Here is a 17,064-nt window from a genome sequence, read left to right on the forward strand (position 1 = left end):
GCCGCCATTAACACACACCCGGAGCAACGCTCACCTCACACACACTTCACGGTCATTAAGCTCTGATAAGTTGGAACATTTCTTCAAACGTATCTAGGCCCTGTCATTCCAGGGTAGGTGGTGCCTGATTCCTGGCTGGCATACACTCTCACATCCTGTGATGAAGACAGGAAGTTGATTGTAACGCTGTGTCGGTTAATTGACGACAAGGGAGAAGAGCGAGAGAAGGAGTGATCTATGGGGAGGAAGTGGGGACGTACTGTAGTTAGAGCTTGTTGTCATGAAAGAAAGGGTCCTTTTTGAACAAGAAAAGCCATGAGCCAAATAACTTTTATAGTGAGTAAGAGAGTGAGATTTTCAATGTTGTGGCGTTTTCTTCTTCTCTTGAAAAAGAGATAGTTGTATCCTAGCCTGGTTTCATTCTGTAATGTACGTAGCCATGTTTTCTATAATCGTCTTCCTATACATAAAGCTAGTGTTTCCCCTATATGCATTTAGGGGATCGTGGACGCCACTGCAAAACAATTTGAATATACTGTATATATAATGTAGATGTATATCAGATGTATGCCCCAGGAAGACCCCAGAAAGAACAAGCCCCCCACCCCCCATACCCTAACTCTGCCACCGCTGCTACAAAAAAATCCTAGGGGAAACACTGATAAATCCCAAACACACTAGACCACCACGTTATGTTACAGCCTTATTGTAAAATGTATTAAATTGTTTTTTTTCTCCCCCTCATCAATCTACACACAATACCCCACAAAGCAAAAACAGATTTTTAGAAATGTTTGCAAATGTATTAAATATAAGAATTATCACATATACATAAGTATTCAGACCCTTTGCTCAGTACTTTGTTGAAGCACCTTTGCAGGCGATTACAGCCTTGAGTCTTCTTGGGTATGACGCTACAAGGTTGGCACACCTGTATTTGGCAAGTTTCACCCACTCTTCTCTGCAGATCCTCTCAAGCTCTGTCAGGTTGAACGGGGAGCGTTGCTGCACAGCTAGTTTCAGGTCTCTACAGAGATGTTCGATCGGGTTCAATCACTCTGGCTGGACAGCTCAAGGACATTCAGAGACTTGTCCCGAAGCCACTCCTGCGTTGTCTTGGCTGTGTGCTTAGGGTTGTTGTCCTGTTGGAAGGTGAACCTTCGCCCCAGTCTGAGGTCCTGAGCGCTCTAGAGCAGGTTTTCATCAAGGAACTCTCTGTACTTTGCTCCATTCATCTGTCCCTTGATCCCGACTAGTCTCCCAGTCCCTGCCGCTGAAAAACATCCCAACAGCATGATGCTGCCACCACCATGCTTCACCGTAGGGATGGTGCCAGGTTTCCTCCAGACGTGACGCTTGGCATTCAGGCCAAAGAGTTCAATCTTGGTTTCATCAGACCAGAGAATCTTGATTCTCATGGTCTGAGAGTCTTTAGGTGCCTTTTGGCAAACTCCAAGCGGGCTATCATGTGCCTTTTACTGAGGAGTGGCTTCCGTCTGGAGTGCTGCAGAGATGATTGCCCTTCTGGAAGGTTCTCCCATCTCCACAGAGGAACTCTGGAGCTCTGTCAGAGTGACCATCGGATTCTTGGTCACCTCCCTGACCAAGGCCCTTCTCCCCCGATTGCTCAGTTTGAACGGGTGGCCAGATCTAGGAAGAGTCTTGGTGGTTCCAAACTTCTTCCATTTAGGAATGATGGAGGCCATTGTGTTTTTGGGGACCTTCAATGCTGCTGAAATTTTGGGGTACACTTCCCCAGATCTGTGCCTCGACACAATCCTGTGTCGGAGCTCTACGGACAATTCCTTCGACCTCATGACTTGGTTTTTGCTCTGACATGCACTGTCAACTGTGGGACCTTATATAGACAGATGTGTGCCTTTCCGAATCATGTCCAATCTATTGAATTTACCACAGGTGGACTCCAATCAAGTTGTAGAAACATCTCAAGGATGATCAATGGAAACAGGATGCACCTGAGCTAAATCTTGAGGGTCTGAATACTTATGTAAATAAAAACCTGTTTTCGCTTTGTCATTATGGGGTATTGTGTGTAGAGCGATGAGGAAAATGTTTTATTTCATCCATTTAAGAATAAGGCTGTAATATAACAAAATGTGGAAAAGGTCAAGGGGTCTGAATACTTTCCGAATGCACTGTATCACCTCCCTAAGTGTCCATGATGCCTACTTATCCAGTCAACGACTAGAAAGGTCATATAGCTACATTTACTATAGCACTCTGTTACATGAGACTGAAATATTTTTGAATCTGAGCTCCTAGAGTGTGCGGCTCTCCTTTATTTTTTTAAGTGTTCCACTCCGCTAGCCAGCACCTCGCCTAAATAGGTGTGCGTTTCTTTCGCCTCTACATGAGACTGAACCGCCACAGAGGCCAAGTGCCAGTTAGATTCATCTGACTGAACTGGGACTTCAATACAAGTCAACTGTCTTTCCATGTTTTCCTGTCAGTGATGGTAACCTATACATGTATCTGTTCCCACTGGGTCATTGTGAAGGTGGTAGAAGATGTCTCTTAACAGCTGATACAGGGTCAGATATTACGTCCATCCTGCAGTGACTATTTTATGGATTCATGAACCTGTACCTCATCGGTGTCCAGCATTTCAGCCAGGTCCATCTCGGTCATGTTGAGGATGGATGCAGCAATGGACTGGGCCTTGACCATGGACTGCTTGGACAGCCCTCCGGCCCCTACTGCCTTCTTCTTCTCCGCCATCTTCCTGTTCTTCCTCAGCTGCGATTTGGCGTCCTGCACCTCACGGAGAGTTTCGCTTGCCAGAGCCTGAGAAGAAGAAAATGTAGAAAGGGTGATGAAACTAGAGAAAGCGAGAGAGACACAGATACAGATGTAGGATCTACATTTGAGCCAGTTTTCTACAGCAGGGGAAAAAAGTCCTGCAGCAACAGGAAATGTGAATTATTATGTGTATTATAATTCATGGACATTTTTGTAGGGGTTTATAAATTGTTTTGTAAGGGAAAAGTGGAAATTACAGACTTCAGAAGCCTTTTTAAACTTTAAATACACCACAAGTTCAACATTTCCTGCATTGTTGAAAAGTTCTCCTGCAACAGGGTGATCAAATTAAGACCCTACACCTGTATAAATGATGAATAAATTAAACCTATCAAGACAAGAGCCGAGGGCGTCAGCAGCAATCTTGAGTTTGACACTGAAATTCTCTGGTTCGTTCGCTCATTCTCCGTATAGGAGTTTAGTACCTGAGAGGGTTTCCGAGTTATCCGATCGATTGAATGGCGCCGTGATGACGGACACCGAGGGTATCTACGCATCTTGGATATCAACAATAGGTTTTTTTTCCGACAAATCTCCTCAGAATTGACGCGGACCGAATCACGCATGGGAAAGATGCTACCTTTTATTTATTTGCTTTTGAATGGGCTCACCATACAACAAGCCAATACAACGACATAACAGTGTAAATAATTGAGCGATGAGGTGCATTTAAAATGGTGCCCGAGAGTGTGTGTGTGTGTGTGAAACCTCATTGGTCTTCGGGCACCTCAGAGGCCTGAATCCACTAAATGGCAGTTGGCTCTAAATACAAAGAGAGCGAGACAATTAAATGTCAAAGCTGCCACTGTACATGAGAAAGTCAATAACCCAAAACTCCCCTTTGCTTCATTTTGAGCTTATTGATCGATGCAATAATCTTCTGTATCATTCCCCTGTAAGCTCGCCTGAAAAGCTGACCTTGGAATGGACGGTCAGCCGAGAGATGGGCTAGGTAGCATGAGACTGCTTTTCAAGCACACACACAAGGAAAACTGCACACATACAGAAACAGACGTACACACACACACGCACACACACGCACACACACGCACACACACACACGTATGTACACCCCCCCACATTCTGTGTACATAACCCAGGCTAATCATAAACAGACATACAGTAGACATCTCCATTGCTTTAGTTTATTTCACACGGGCGGATCAGAAGTACTTTGCTGAGGCTCTGCTAGATTTCATAAGGGAGAGCTCTGAGAGTTGGTGGGGAGAGTTATCGTTGACAGACAGATCGTGGACGGAGCCGAGGTATGGCATTAGATGGACTATTAGTAAATGAAATCAAATATAAATGCATGAAGCTCAGACAAAAACACAAATGAGCTGATTCTAAAAACCAAAATAATATGACTAAACAGACTAGGATATTCTGTAGGGTTTCTCTGTACATTCTATAAAGTATTTATATTTAAGCTGAGGTGTCTATTCTACCCCAAATCAATATATTATTAGTCAATAAGGCAGAAGGTGGTGTGGTATATGGCCGCGAGGTGGTGTGGTATATGGCCACGAGGTGGTGTGGTATATGGCCACGAGGTGGTGTGGTATATGGCCACGAGGTGGTGTGGTATATGGCCACGAGGTGGTGTGGTATATGGCCACAAGGTGGTGTGGTATATGGCCACGAGGTGGTATATGGCCACGAGGGGGTGTGGTATATGGCCACGAGGTGGTGTGGTATATGGCCACGGGGGGGTGTGGTATATGGCCGCAAGGTGGTGTGGTATATGGCCACGAGGGGGTGTGGTATATGGCCACGAGGTGGTGTGGTATATGGCCACGAGGGGGTGTGGTATATGGCCACGAGGGGGTGTGGTATATGGCCACGAGGGGGTGTGGTATATGGCCACGAGGGCGTGTGGTATATGGCCACGAGGTGGTGTGGTATATGGCCACGAGGGGGTGTGGTATATGGCCACGAGGGGGTGTGGTATATGGCCACGAGGGCGTGTGGTATATGGCCACGAGGGCGTGTGGTATATGGCCACGAGGTGGTGTGGTATATGGCCACGAGGGGGTGTGGTATATGGCCACGAGGGCGTGTGGTATATGGCCAATATACAGTTGAAGTCGGAAGTTTACATACACTTAGGTTGGAGTCATTAAAACTCGTTTTTCAACCACTCCACACATTTCTTGTTTAACAAACTATATTTTTGGCAAGTCGGTTAGGACATCTACTTTGTGCATGACACAAGTGATTTTTCCAACAATTGTTTACAGACAGATTATTTCACTTATAATTCACTGTATCACAATTCCAGTGGGTCAGAAGTTTACATACACTAAGTTGACTGTGCCTTTAAACAGCTTGGAAAATTCCAGAAAATGATGTCATGGCTTTAGAAGCTTCTCCTAGGCTAATTTACATCATTTGAGTCCATTAGAGGTGTACCTGTGGATGTATTTCAAGGCCTACCTTCAAACTCAGTGCCTCTTTGCTTGACATCATGGGCAAATCTAAAGAAATCAGCCAAGACCTCAAAAAAAAAAAAAATTTGTAGACCTCCACAAGTCTGGTTCATCCTTGGGAGCAATTTCCAAACGCCTGAAGGTACCACGTTCATCTGTACAAACAATCGTACGCAAGTATAAACACCATGGGACCACGCAGCCATCATACCGCTCAGGAAGGAGACGCGTTCTGTCTCCTAGAGAGGAACGTACTTTGTTGCGAGAAGTGCAAATCAATCCTAGAACAACAGCAAAGGACCTTGTGAAGATGCTGGAGGAAACAGGTACAAAAGTATCTATATCCACAGTAAAACCAGTCCTATACCGACATAACCTGAAAGGCCGCTCAGCAAGGAAGAAGCCACTGCTCCAAAACCGCCATACAAATGCCAGACTGCGGTTTGCAACTGCACATGGGGAGTTGCAAGTTTCTTTTTGGAGAAATGTCCTCTGGTCTGATGAAACAAAAATAGAACTGTTTGGCCATAATGACCATCGTTACGTTCGGAGGCAAAAGGGGGAGGCTTGCAAGCCGAAGAACACGATCCCAACCGTGAAGCACGGGGGTGGCAGCATCATGTTGTGGGGGTGGTTTGCTGCAGGAGGGACTGGTGCACTTCACAAAATATATGGCATCATGAGGTAGGAAAATCATGTGGATATATTGAAGCAACATCTCAAGGCATCAGTCAGGAAGTTAAAGCTTGGTCGCAAATGGGTCTTCCAAATGGACAATGACCCCAAGCATACTTCCAAAGTTGTGGCAAAATGGCTTAAGGACAGCAAAGTCAAGGTATTAGAGTGGCCTTCACAAAGCCCTGACCTCCAATCCTATAGAAAATTTGTGGGGAGAACTGAAAATTAGTGTGCGAGCAAGGAGGCCTACAAACCCGACTCAGTTACACCAGTTCTGTCAGGAGCTTGTGGAAGGCTACCTGAAACGTTTGACCCAAGTTAAACAATTTAAAGGGAATGCTACCAAATACTAATTGAATGTATGTAAACTTCTGACCCACTGGGAATGTGATGAAAGAAATAAAAGCTGAAATAAATCATTCTCTCTACTATTATTCTGACATTTCACATTCTTAAAATAAAGTGGTGATCCTAACTGACCTAAGACGGGGAATTTTAACTAGGAATAAATGTCAAGAATTGTGAAAAACTGAGTTTTTGGCTAAGGTGTATGTAAACTTCTGACTTCAACTGTACCACGGCTAAGGGCTGTTCTTACACAGCCCTTAGCAGTGCTATATTGGCCATATACCACAAACCCTGAGGTGCATTATTGCTATTATAAAGTGGTTACCAATGTAATTAGAGCAGTAAAAATAAATGTTTTGTTATACCCGTGGTATACGGTCTGATATACCACAGCTGTCTTCATTTTCCTGATAGACCAAACTGGGTGTGGCTCCTTAAGTGTGCCGAGACTTCTTCTGTGTCCTGGAGGAATACACAGCTCATTAAGAAACTGCCAGAGATCCTATTCTTTTATTTACAGCCCTAATAGATATTTACTGTCGCTAGTCAAGGGTTACAATCAATTGACCCAAACCCTGAATGTGTGGAATAATCCGGAAAGAGATTAAGGGGTGAATTCATCACTCATTTTGAGCCCTGGGAGAGAGGGAGAGAGAAAGAATGAAAGAGAGAGAGAAAGAGAGAGAGAGAGAATTAGTGTGTGTGTGTATATATGAAAGTGAGACCAATTGTATCTCACACTATTTTGTGTGTGTGTGTGTGCAGGTCGAGTCAGTTGCACACAGATCTTACCCTGACAAACCTTGTATCACAATCACCATAGCCAGAGGGCCAATTTAGACAGCAGAGGCTTACAACATGGAGATCAACTGAGCAGGGAAACACTGTCCTTCTCTAATAACTACCCCATTCGTTTAGATCACTCTCACTAGATCACACACTCAAAATAACTGTCTGGAAGGACTGACTGAGAAAATGGCCATTTGAAAACACACAGACAGGGATTGTAAAGGACAGTAGACCACAATATGTGGTTGAGTGAATTCAGACACACCTCTAGTGTGAACATGGCACCTTCATAGATATATACTGATATAGGCTATTACTGTTCTATTTAACTGTGTCCAGTACCAATACTTTCCAAGTATATTTTCAAATACATTCCAATATTCAACTACTTGTATTTTCAAATCAAACATTGCTGAATACTTACTTCTAAAGTATGCGAAAGTACTTTAAATAATTGAAATAGTATTTGAACCCAAATCTGGTGTCCACCTTTGTGTCTGAGCCTAAGCCGGTGAGCGTAGGCAGCCAGTCCAGGGCCACTGTTTAGTGTTTAGCACATCAACAGAGGTGGAACATGGCCTGAGGCTGGTAGAGAGGTGGAGAGGAGCCCGGGGTCCAACCAAACAGAGTACACAACAGAAGAAGGCCCCAGAAGCCCTGGACACTGAGCAATACATGACAGCAGTAAATCTCCTCTGGATGGCAGGTCAGCCAATCAAACGGCCTCCTGTTCTTATCTGGGATCATAAAAAGGATTGGAGAAACATAGAATGATGGGAATGATTTGAATGATGTGAATTCTCAACAACAGTGGGCCAGACATTCAGATAACTCAGCCCTAGTGTTCTGGGAACAAGGAAGGAAAGGGCTCACTAGTAAAGATAGTATGATGTTGCTAGGGGAGAAAAGAGGGAGTGGGGGTAGAGAAGAGGGCAGGAAAGGAAGGTAGGGAGAGAGAGAGAAAGATGGGCAACCTATTATTAAAAACTTCCTGACAGCAGTTTGCTCAGTTTATTTTGACCAGTGAAACAAATGTCTTGAGGGAGAACAAAGAGCTGGTGATGACCACAATGGTATCCATGTTGTCTCCTGGACTAGTTCTGAGGGAGGGGATACCATCGCAGTCTCTCTCAAGCCCCTCCCCCTCAACACTGCAGTCAGAGCTGATGGACAGGTGTCACGGCGACGGTGTGATTGACAGGTTCTTTATCAGGCCCTGGCAGACACACCACTAGAAAGGCAGTTGGATTAGAACTGGGACCAGGCCAGACCTGGCCTCGAATCCCACTGGGCAAACGCACACTGGCAGGGCCTTCACCCCCCATTATGCCCTCCACTGGCACAGACTAAGCACTCAGCCCTCGCGTCACCCAAAGTCATGACTCAATTTGATGGTTGGATTAAAGACTGATTCAGAGGCAATTATGTTAATGAATTTAGAATAAGAGACGTCATATTACAATGGTTATTAGGTCTTTGTGTGAAGAGAACATGCCATGGCAGCAAGGATAATTAGCAGTCCCTCGTCTGACTGGCATATCACAACCCTAATACGGTTATATTAGGATGCACTAGGCTAATCTCAGACCGGGATTGTCAAACTGGGTCATGTTCATTAGGCACCAAATGGAAGAAAACTGACTGAAACGCGGAGGGGGGCTGGTTATTTTAATTTAATTTTAAATCTACGGTGTGCCCCGACTGAACACGACCCTGGTATGTCCATGTTTTTGACAGTGACCACCGACCCCTGTGCTGTGCTATGTCTGCCCCCAGTACATTTGACCTCTGCCCTCTAACCCATGCCCTGTCCCCAGTCCAGTACCTTAATGAAGGCTTGTAGCTGGTCCAGCTGTGTGTGGGCCAGGCCCAGTCGTCTGTGCAGGGCCTCCAGGGCCACGGTGCTCTGCTGGGTCAGACCCTCCATCTGACGGAAGGCTGTCTGCTCCAGCTCAGCCTGGGCCCGCTCACTGGCCCTCACACGGGCCTGCAGGGCCTCCACACACTGCTCCTACAAGGAGGGAGAGAGAATGATATCAGATTTCCATTCATGCTGTTCCTGTACATGACAACCCATGGAGATTATATCGTAATACATGGGGTTGGAAATGACGCTATAAGAAGGCGTTGTGGAGTCAATCTCCACTTCTGTTAGGGTACTTCTCCCAGCTTGTCCATGGGATGGAAATACAATTCACCTTATCAAATAGCTTGATGCTGTTATTTTTTACCAAGTCAAAATAGAACGATCCCAGCCTGTGTGTAAGCAACAGCAATATTACCACTGCTGTCTACCTGGACGTCACACACACTGCTAGAATGGTGAGTCTGAACTGCTATTGCTGCTACCTTCTTGTCCAGGCCCTCCTTGAGATCCTGACAGGTCGTCTCATACTGACTCTTCTCTTTAGTGGCTACACTCAGCCTCCTCTTCAGAGAGTCTATAAAGGCCTTCCTGTTAGTGGCCTCCTCTGTCAAGGTCTTCACCTGGACGTCACACACAGAGGGAGAGAGGAGGAAGAACTTGAGATGACCTTAAAAGTAACAAAGATGTTTGAATGTGTTTTTCTTTAGCCCATGCTACAGTACTGTCTAAATTAAATCAAGGCTAGGTGTATATGTCGGTTAGTGGTGTTTTCATGACATATAGTACATGCATAGCCGACTCATTGTTAAATTTGCCAGCAGATGACGTCATGTGATGAAAATGTGCCATCTGAAATGTTGTTGTGACTACAGGAAAACCATCAAGTCTGGCGGGACTGTAAACGTGCCATCTGAAATGTTGTTGTGACTACAGGAAAACCATCAAGTCTGGCGGGACTGTAAACGTGACATCTGAAATGTTGTTGTGACTACAGGAAAACCATCAAGTCTGGCGGGACTGTAAACGTGACATCTGAAATGTTGTTGTGACTACAGGAAAACCATCAAGTCTGGCGGGACTGTAAACGTGACATCTGAAATGTTGTTGTGACTACAGGAAAACCATCAAGTCTGGCGGGACTGTAAACGTGACATCTGAAATGTTGTTGTGACTACAGGAAAACCATCAAGTCTGGCGGGACTGTAAACGTGACATCTGAAATGTTGTTGTGACTACAGGAAAACCATCAAGTCTGGCGGGACTGTAAACGTGACATCTGAAATGTTGTTGTGACTACAGGAAAACCATCAAGTCTGGCGGGACTGTAAACGTGCCAGTGAAATGCATTTTATGCCATCTGATTATGCTAAGTCATTGTTGCGTGTGATTAAACCATGTGGTGTGAGATGTTAACTGAGACCTACTTTCTTCTCCAGCTCCTCCACCAGTCCTCTGTGTGTCCTCTCAGTCTCCAGGAGGAACTTCATCCTGGTCTTCACGTCCTCCACCAGCTGCCTCTTCATGTGCACGTCTCTCTCTGTGTGGATCACCCTGGGAATGAGACACACACACACACACACACACACACACACACCACACACCACACACACACACACACACACACACACACACACACACACACACACACACACACACAGGTCATTAACACGCACGCAACGATGCAGACGCAAACACACGCAGAAGCAGACACACACACACACACACCGTGTCCCCAAGCACCCCTCCCATCACATCTCATTATGACAACTAAATATATTGACAATCCCATGCTGATAGGGGATGCTGCAGAAAATATGAATGGCTGTATAATATCCCATTTGTAGACTGCATACATTCCTGATTCCTAGACTAGTGGGGAATATCTATGCATGTTGTGGAACATCAGTTGGGGAACATTTCTGACAAATTACCTTCTAGATCTTCTGATCTACACGAACATCCAGACTGCAGTAACAGTCTGATCTACACTAACATCCAGACTGCAGTAACAGTCTGATCTACACTAACATCCAGACTGCATTAACAGTCTGATCTACACTAACATCCAGACTGCAGTAACAGTCTGATCTACACTAACATCCAGACTGCAGTAACAGTCTGATCTACACTAACATCCAGACTGCAGTAACAGTCTGATCTACACTAACATCTAGACTGCAGTAACAGTCTGATCTACACTAACATCTAGACTGCAGTAACAGTCTGATCTACACTAACATCTAGACTGCAGTAACAGTCTGATCTACACTAACATCCAGACTGCAGTAACAGTCTGATCTACACTAACATCCAGACTGCAGTAACAGTCTGATCTACACTAACATCTAGACTGCAGTAACAGTCTGATCTACACTAACATCCAGACTGCAGTAACAGTCTGATCTACACTAACATCTAGACTGCAGTAACAGTCTGATCTACACTAACATCTAGACTGCAGTAACAGTCTGATCTACACTAACATCTAGACTGCAGTAACAGTCTGATCTACACTAACATCCAGACTGCAGTAACAGTCTGATCTACACTAACATCCAGACTGCAGTAACAGTCTGATCTACACTAACATCCAGACTGCAGTAACAGTCTGATCTACACTAACATCCAGACTGCAGTAACAGTCTGATCTACACTAACATCCAGACTGCAGTAACAGTCTGATCTACACTAACATCTAGACTGCAGTAACAGTCTGATCTACACTAACATCCAGACTGCAGTAACAGTCTGATCTACACTAACATCTAGACTGCAGTAACAGTCTGATCTACACTAACATCCAGACTGCAGTAACAGTCTGATCTACACTAACATCTAGACTGCAGTAACAGTCTGATCTACACTAACATCCAGACTGCAGTAACAGTCTGATCTACACTAACATCTAGACTGCAGTAACAGTCTGATCTACACTAACATCCAGACTGCAGTAACAGTCTGATCTACACTAACATCCAGACTGCAGTAACAGTCTGATCTACACTAACATCTAGACTGCAGTAACAGTCTGATCTACACTAACATCTAGACTGCAGTAACAGTCTGATCTACACTAACATCTAGACTGCAGTAACAGTCTGATCTACACTAACATCTAGACTGCAGTAACAGTCTGATCTACACTAACATCTAGACTGCAGTAACAGTCTGCTCTACACTAACATCCAGACTGCAGTAACAGTCTGATCTACACTAACATCCAGACTGCAGTAACAGTCTGATCTACACTAACATCTAGACTGCAGTAACAGTCTGATCTACACTAACATCCAGACTGCAGTAACAGTCTGATCTACACTAACATCCAGACTGCAGTAACAGTCTGATCTACACTAACATCTAGACTGCAGTAACAGTCTGATCTACACTAACATCCAGACTGCAGTAACAGTCTGATCTACACTAACATCTAGACTGCAGTAACAGTCTGATCTACACTAACATCTAGACTGCAGTAACAGTCTGATCTACACTAACATCCAGACTGCAGTAACAGTCTGATCTACACTAACATCCAGACTGCAGTAACAGTCTGATCTACACTAACATCCAGACTGCAGTAACAGTCTGATCTACACTAACATCTAGACTGCAGTAACAGTCTGATCTACACTAACATCTAGACTGCAGTAACAGTCTGATCTACACTAACATCTAGACTGCAGTAACAGTCTGATCTACACTAACATCTAGACTGCAGTAACAGTCTGATCTACACTAACATCTAGACTGCAGTAACAGTCTGATCTACACTAACATCTAGACTGCAGTAACAGTCTGATCTACACTAACATCCAGACTGCAGTAACAGTCTGATCTACACTAACATCCAGACTGCAGTAACAGTCTGATCTACACTAACATCTAGACTGCAGTAACAGTCTGATCTACACTAACATCCAGACTGCAGTAACAGTCTGATCTACACTAACATCCAGACTGCAGTAACAGTCTGATCTACACTAACATCTAGACTGCAGTAACAGTCTGATCTACACTAACATCCAGACTGCAGTAACAGTCTGATCTACACTAACATCCAGACTGCAGTAACAGTCTGATCTACACTAACATCCAGACTGCAGTAACAGTCTGATCTACACTAACATCCAGACTGCAGTAACAGTCTGATCTACACTAACATCTAGACTGCAGTAACAGTCTGATCTAAACTAACATCTAGACTGCAGTAACAGTCTGATCTACACTAACATCCAGACTGCAGTAACAGTCTGATCTACACTAACATCCAGACTGCAGTAACAGTCTGATCTACACTAACATCTAGACTGCAGTAACAGTCTGATCTACACTAACATCCAGACTGCAGTAACAGTCTGATCTACACTAACATCCAGACTGCAGTAACAGTCTGATCTACACTAACATATAGACTGCAGTAACAGTCTGATCTACACTAACATATAGACTGCAGTAACAGTCTGATCTACACTAACATCTAGACTGCAGTAACAGTCTGATCTACACTAACATCCAGACTGCAGTAACAGTCTGATCTACACTAACATCCAGACTGCAGTAACAGTCTGATCTACACTAACATCTAGACTGCAGTAACAGTCTGATCTACACTAACATCCAGACTGCAGTAACAGTCTGATCTACACTAACATCCAGACTGCAGTAACAGTCTGATCTACACTAACATCTAGACTGCAGTAACAGTCTGATCTACATTAACATCTAGACTGCAGTAACAGTCTGATCTACACTAACATCCAGACTGCAGTAACAGTCTGATCTACACTAACATCCAGACTGCAGTAACAGTCTGATCTACACTAACATCTAGACTGCAGTAACAGTCTGATCTACACTAACATCTAGACTGCAGTAACAGTCTGATCTACACTAACATCTAGACTGCAGTAACAGTCTGATCTACACTAACATCTAGACTGCAGTAACAGTCTGATCTACACTAACATCTAGACTGCAGTAACAGTCTGATCTACACTAACATATAGACTGCAGTAACAGTCTGATCTACACTAACATCCAGACTGCAGTAACAGTCTGATCTACACTAACATCCAGACTGCAGTAACAGTCTGATCTACACTAACATCTAGACTGCAGTAACAGTCTGATCTACACTAACATCCAGACTGCAGTAACAGTCTGATCTACACTAACATCCAGACTGCAGTAACAGTCTGATCTACACTAACATCTAGACTGCAGTAACAGTCTGATCTACACTAACATCCAGACTGCAGTAACAGTCTGATCTACACTAACATCCAGACTGCAGTAACAGTCTGATCTACACTAACATCTAGACTGCAGTAACAGTCTGATCTACACTAACATCCAGACTGCAGTAACAGTCTGATCTACACTAACATCTAGACTGCAGTAACAGTCTGATCTACACTAACATCCAGACTGCAGTAACAGTCTGATCTACACTAACATCTAGACTGCAGTAACAGTCTGATCTACACTAACATCTAGACTGCAGTAACAGTCTGATCTACACTAACATCTAGACTGCAGTAACAGTCTGATCTACACTAACATCCAGACTGCAGTAACAGTCTGATCTACACTAACATCTAGACTGCAGTAACAGTCTGATCTACACTAACATCCAGACTGCAGTAACAGTCTGATCTACACTAACATCTAGACTGCAGTAACAGTCTGATCTACACTAACATCTAGACTGCAGTAACAGTCTGATCTACACTAACATCTAGACTGCAGTAACAGTCTGATCTACACTAACATCCAGACTGCAGTAACAGTCTGATCTACACTAACATCCAGACTACAGTAACAGTCTGATCTACACTAACATCCAGACTGCAGTAACAGTCTGATCTACACTAACATCCAGACTGCAGTAACAGTCTGATCTACACTAACATCTAGACTGCAGTAACAGTCTGATCTACACTAACATCTAGACTGCAGTAACAGTCTGATCTACACTAACATCCAGACTGCAGTAACAGTCTGATCTACACTAACATCTAGACTGCAGTAACAGTCTGATCTACACTAACATCCAGACTGCAGTAACAGTCTGATCTACACTAACATCTAGACTGCAGTAACAGTCTGATCTACACTAACATCCAGACTGCAGTAACAGTCTGATCTACACTAACATCCAGACTGCAGTAACAGTCTGATCTACACTAACATCCAGACTGCAGTAACAGTCTGATCTACACTAACATCCAGACTGCAGTAACAGTCTGATCTACACTAACATCCAGACTGCAGTAACAGTCTGATCTACACTAACATCCAGACTGCAGTAACAGTCTGATCTACACTAACATCTAGACTGCAGTAACAGTCTGATCTACACTAACATCCAGACTGCAGTAACAGTCTGATCTACACTAACATCCAGACTGCAGTAACAGTCTGATCTACACTAACATCCAGACTGCAGTAACAGTCTGATCTACACTAACATCTAGACTGCAGTAACAGTCTGATCTACACTAACATCCAGACTGCAGTAACAGTCTGATCTACACTAACATCTAGACTGCAGTAACAGTCTGCTCTACACTAACATCCAGACTGCAGTAACAGTCTGATCTACACTAACATCCAGACTGCAGTAACAGTCTGATCTACACTAACATCTAGACTGCAGTAACAGTCTGATCTACACTAACATCTAGACTGCAGTAACAGTCTGATCTACACTAACATCTAGACTGCAGTAACAGTCTGATCTACACTAACATCTAGACTGCAGTAACAGTCTGATCTACACTAACATCCAGACTGCAGTAACAGTCTGATCTACACTAACATCTAGACTGCAGTAACAGTCTGATCTACACTAACATCTAGACTGCAGTAACAGTCTGATCTACACTAACATCCAGACTGCAGTAACAGTCTGATCTACACTAACATCCAGACTGCAGTAACAGTCTGATCTACACTAACATCCAGACTGCAGTAACAGTCTGATCTACACTAACATCTAGACTGCAGTAACAGTCTGATCTACACTAACATATAGACTGCAGTAACAGTCTGATCTACACTAACATCCAGACTGCAGTAACAGTCTGATCTACACTAACATCTAGACTGCAGTAACAGTCTGATCTACACTAACATCCAGACTGCAGTAACAGTCTGATCTACACTAACATCTAGACTGCAGTAACAGTCTGATCTACACTAACATCTAGACTGCAGTAACAGTCTGATCTACACTAACATCCAGACTGCAGTAACAGTCTGATCTACACTAACATCCAGACTGCAGTAACAGTCTGATCTACACTAACATCCAGACTGCAGTAACAGTCTGATCTACACTTACATAGATGCAATTCAACACATCCAAATAGCATGAAAAGAGACACAGTTCTTGATGAAATGTTCCACTGCTGTCCTCGCCACATGAAAACCCATTCGACTGTGGAGGCGGCGACTAGGGAGGGGGACGTGGTTCTGTAGATAACGATCCAGAGGGGAATCAACTCCAAAAGAGTTTGTTTACTTGACTAGTTGACTATTCTGACAGTAACTAGATAGAGAGACACTGGGGGGCCCGCTGTTGAAACGGCATGGCTGTGTGTGTGTCTAAAATATACGACGTGTCACTTCACATTTCAAAACCTCTCTCCGACACGCTTAATATTCCCGTAACTCTTTAGAGCCTCATCTTAAGAGACTCTTTCAGTTAAACGTCTTAGTGTGTTGTTTATTCTGTTTACATGTTTTGCTCCGTTTTTTTTCACATAAAGGCAAATATTACCGACTTCATGGCCTTCTGGGGTCCCGCTGGGGGGGATTCGGAAGAACAAATGGAATGATATAATTAAAGATCAGATGTGTTTCCTTTTAATTAATCAGGTTAACATTGCAAAATATGCTTTGTTGTTTCTCCTCTCGGCCTGCGCATATTACGGACTAGGCTTCGACTCTAAATAAACAGATGACGCAACCGAGGGGCAAGTGCCTTTCATATTTTTGTGTAAGTAAATGTCCCTGTCTCCCTCGATAGAGCCGTTAGCCTGGGGGCAGACCGGGCCAAATAAATGAGAGCTTGTCTTATTGGAGTGACATTAAATGAAATGAGAGAGAAGAGAGGAGAGTCAGGCC

General features: G+C 43.9%; 1 protein-coding gene across 1 annotated transcript in view; it reads right to left on the reverse strand.

The window, feature by feature from the left end:
• cntln (centlein, centrosomal protein) overlaps nucleotides 1–17,064 on the reverse strand; it is a 143,468-nt gene that overhangs the window by 24,351 nt on the left and 102,053 nt on the right. Inside the window, exons 22-25 of the mRNA XM_038999095.1 lie at nucleotides 10,356–10,482; nucleotides 9,414–9,551; nucleotides 8,890–9,075; nucleotides 2,608–2,805 (exon numbers count right to left, since the gene is read on the reverse strand). Coding sequence (XP_038855023.1) covers nucleotides 2,608–2,805; nucleotides 8,890–9,075; nucleotides 9,414–9,551; nucleotides 10,356–10,482 — 649 coding nt within the window. The remainder of the gene's footprint in view (nucleotides 1–2,607; nucleotides 2,806–8,889; nucleotides 9,076–9,413; nucleotides 9,552–10,355; nucleotides 10,483–17,064) is intronic.

This window comes from Salvelinus namaycush, chromosome 8, assembly GCF_016432855.1.
Source record: "Salvelinus namaycush isolate Seneca chromosome 8, SaNama_1.0, whole genome shotgun sequence".
NCBI lineage: Eukaryota > Metazoa > Chordata > Actinopteri > Salmoniformes > Salmonidae > Salvelinus > Salvelinus namaycush.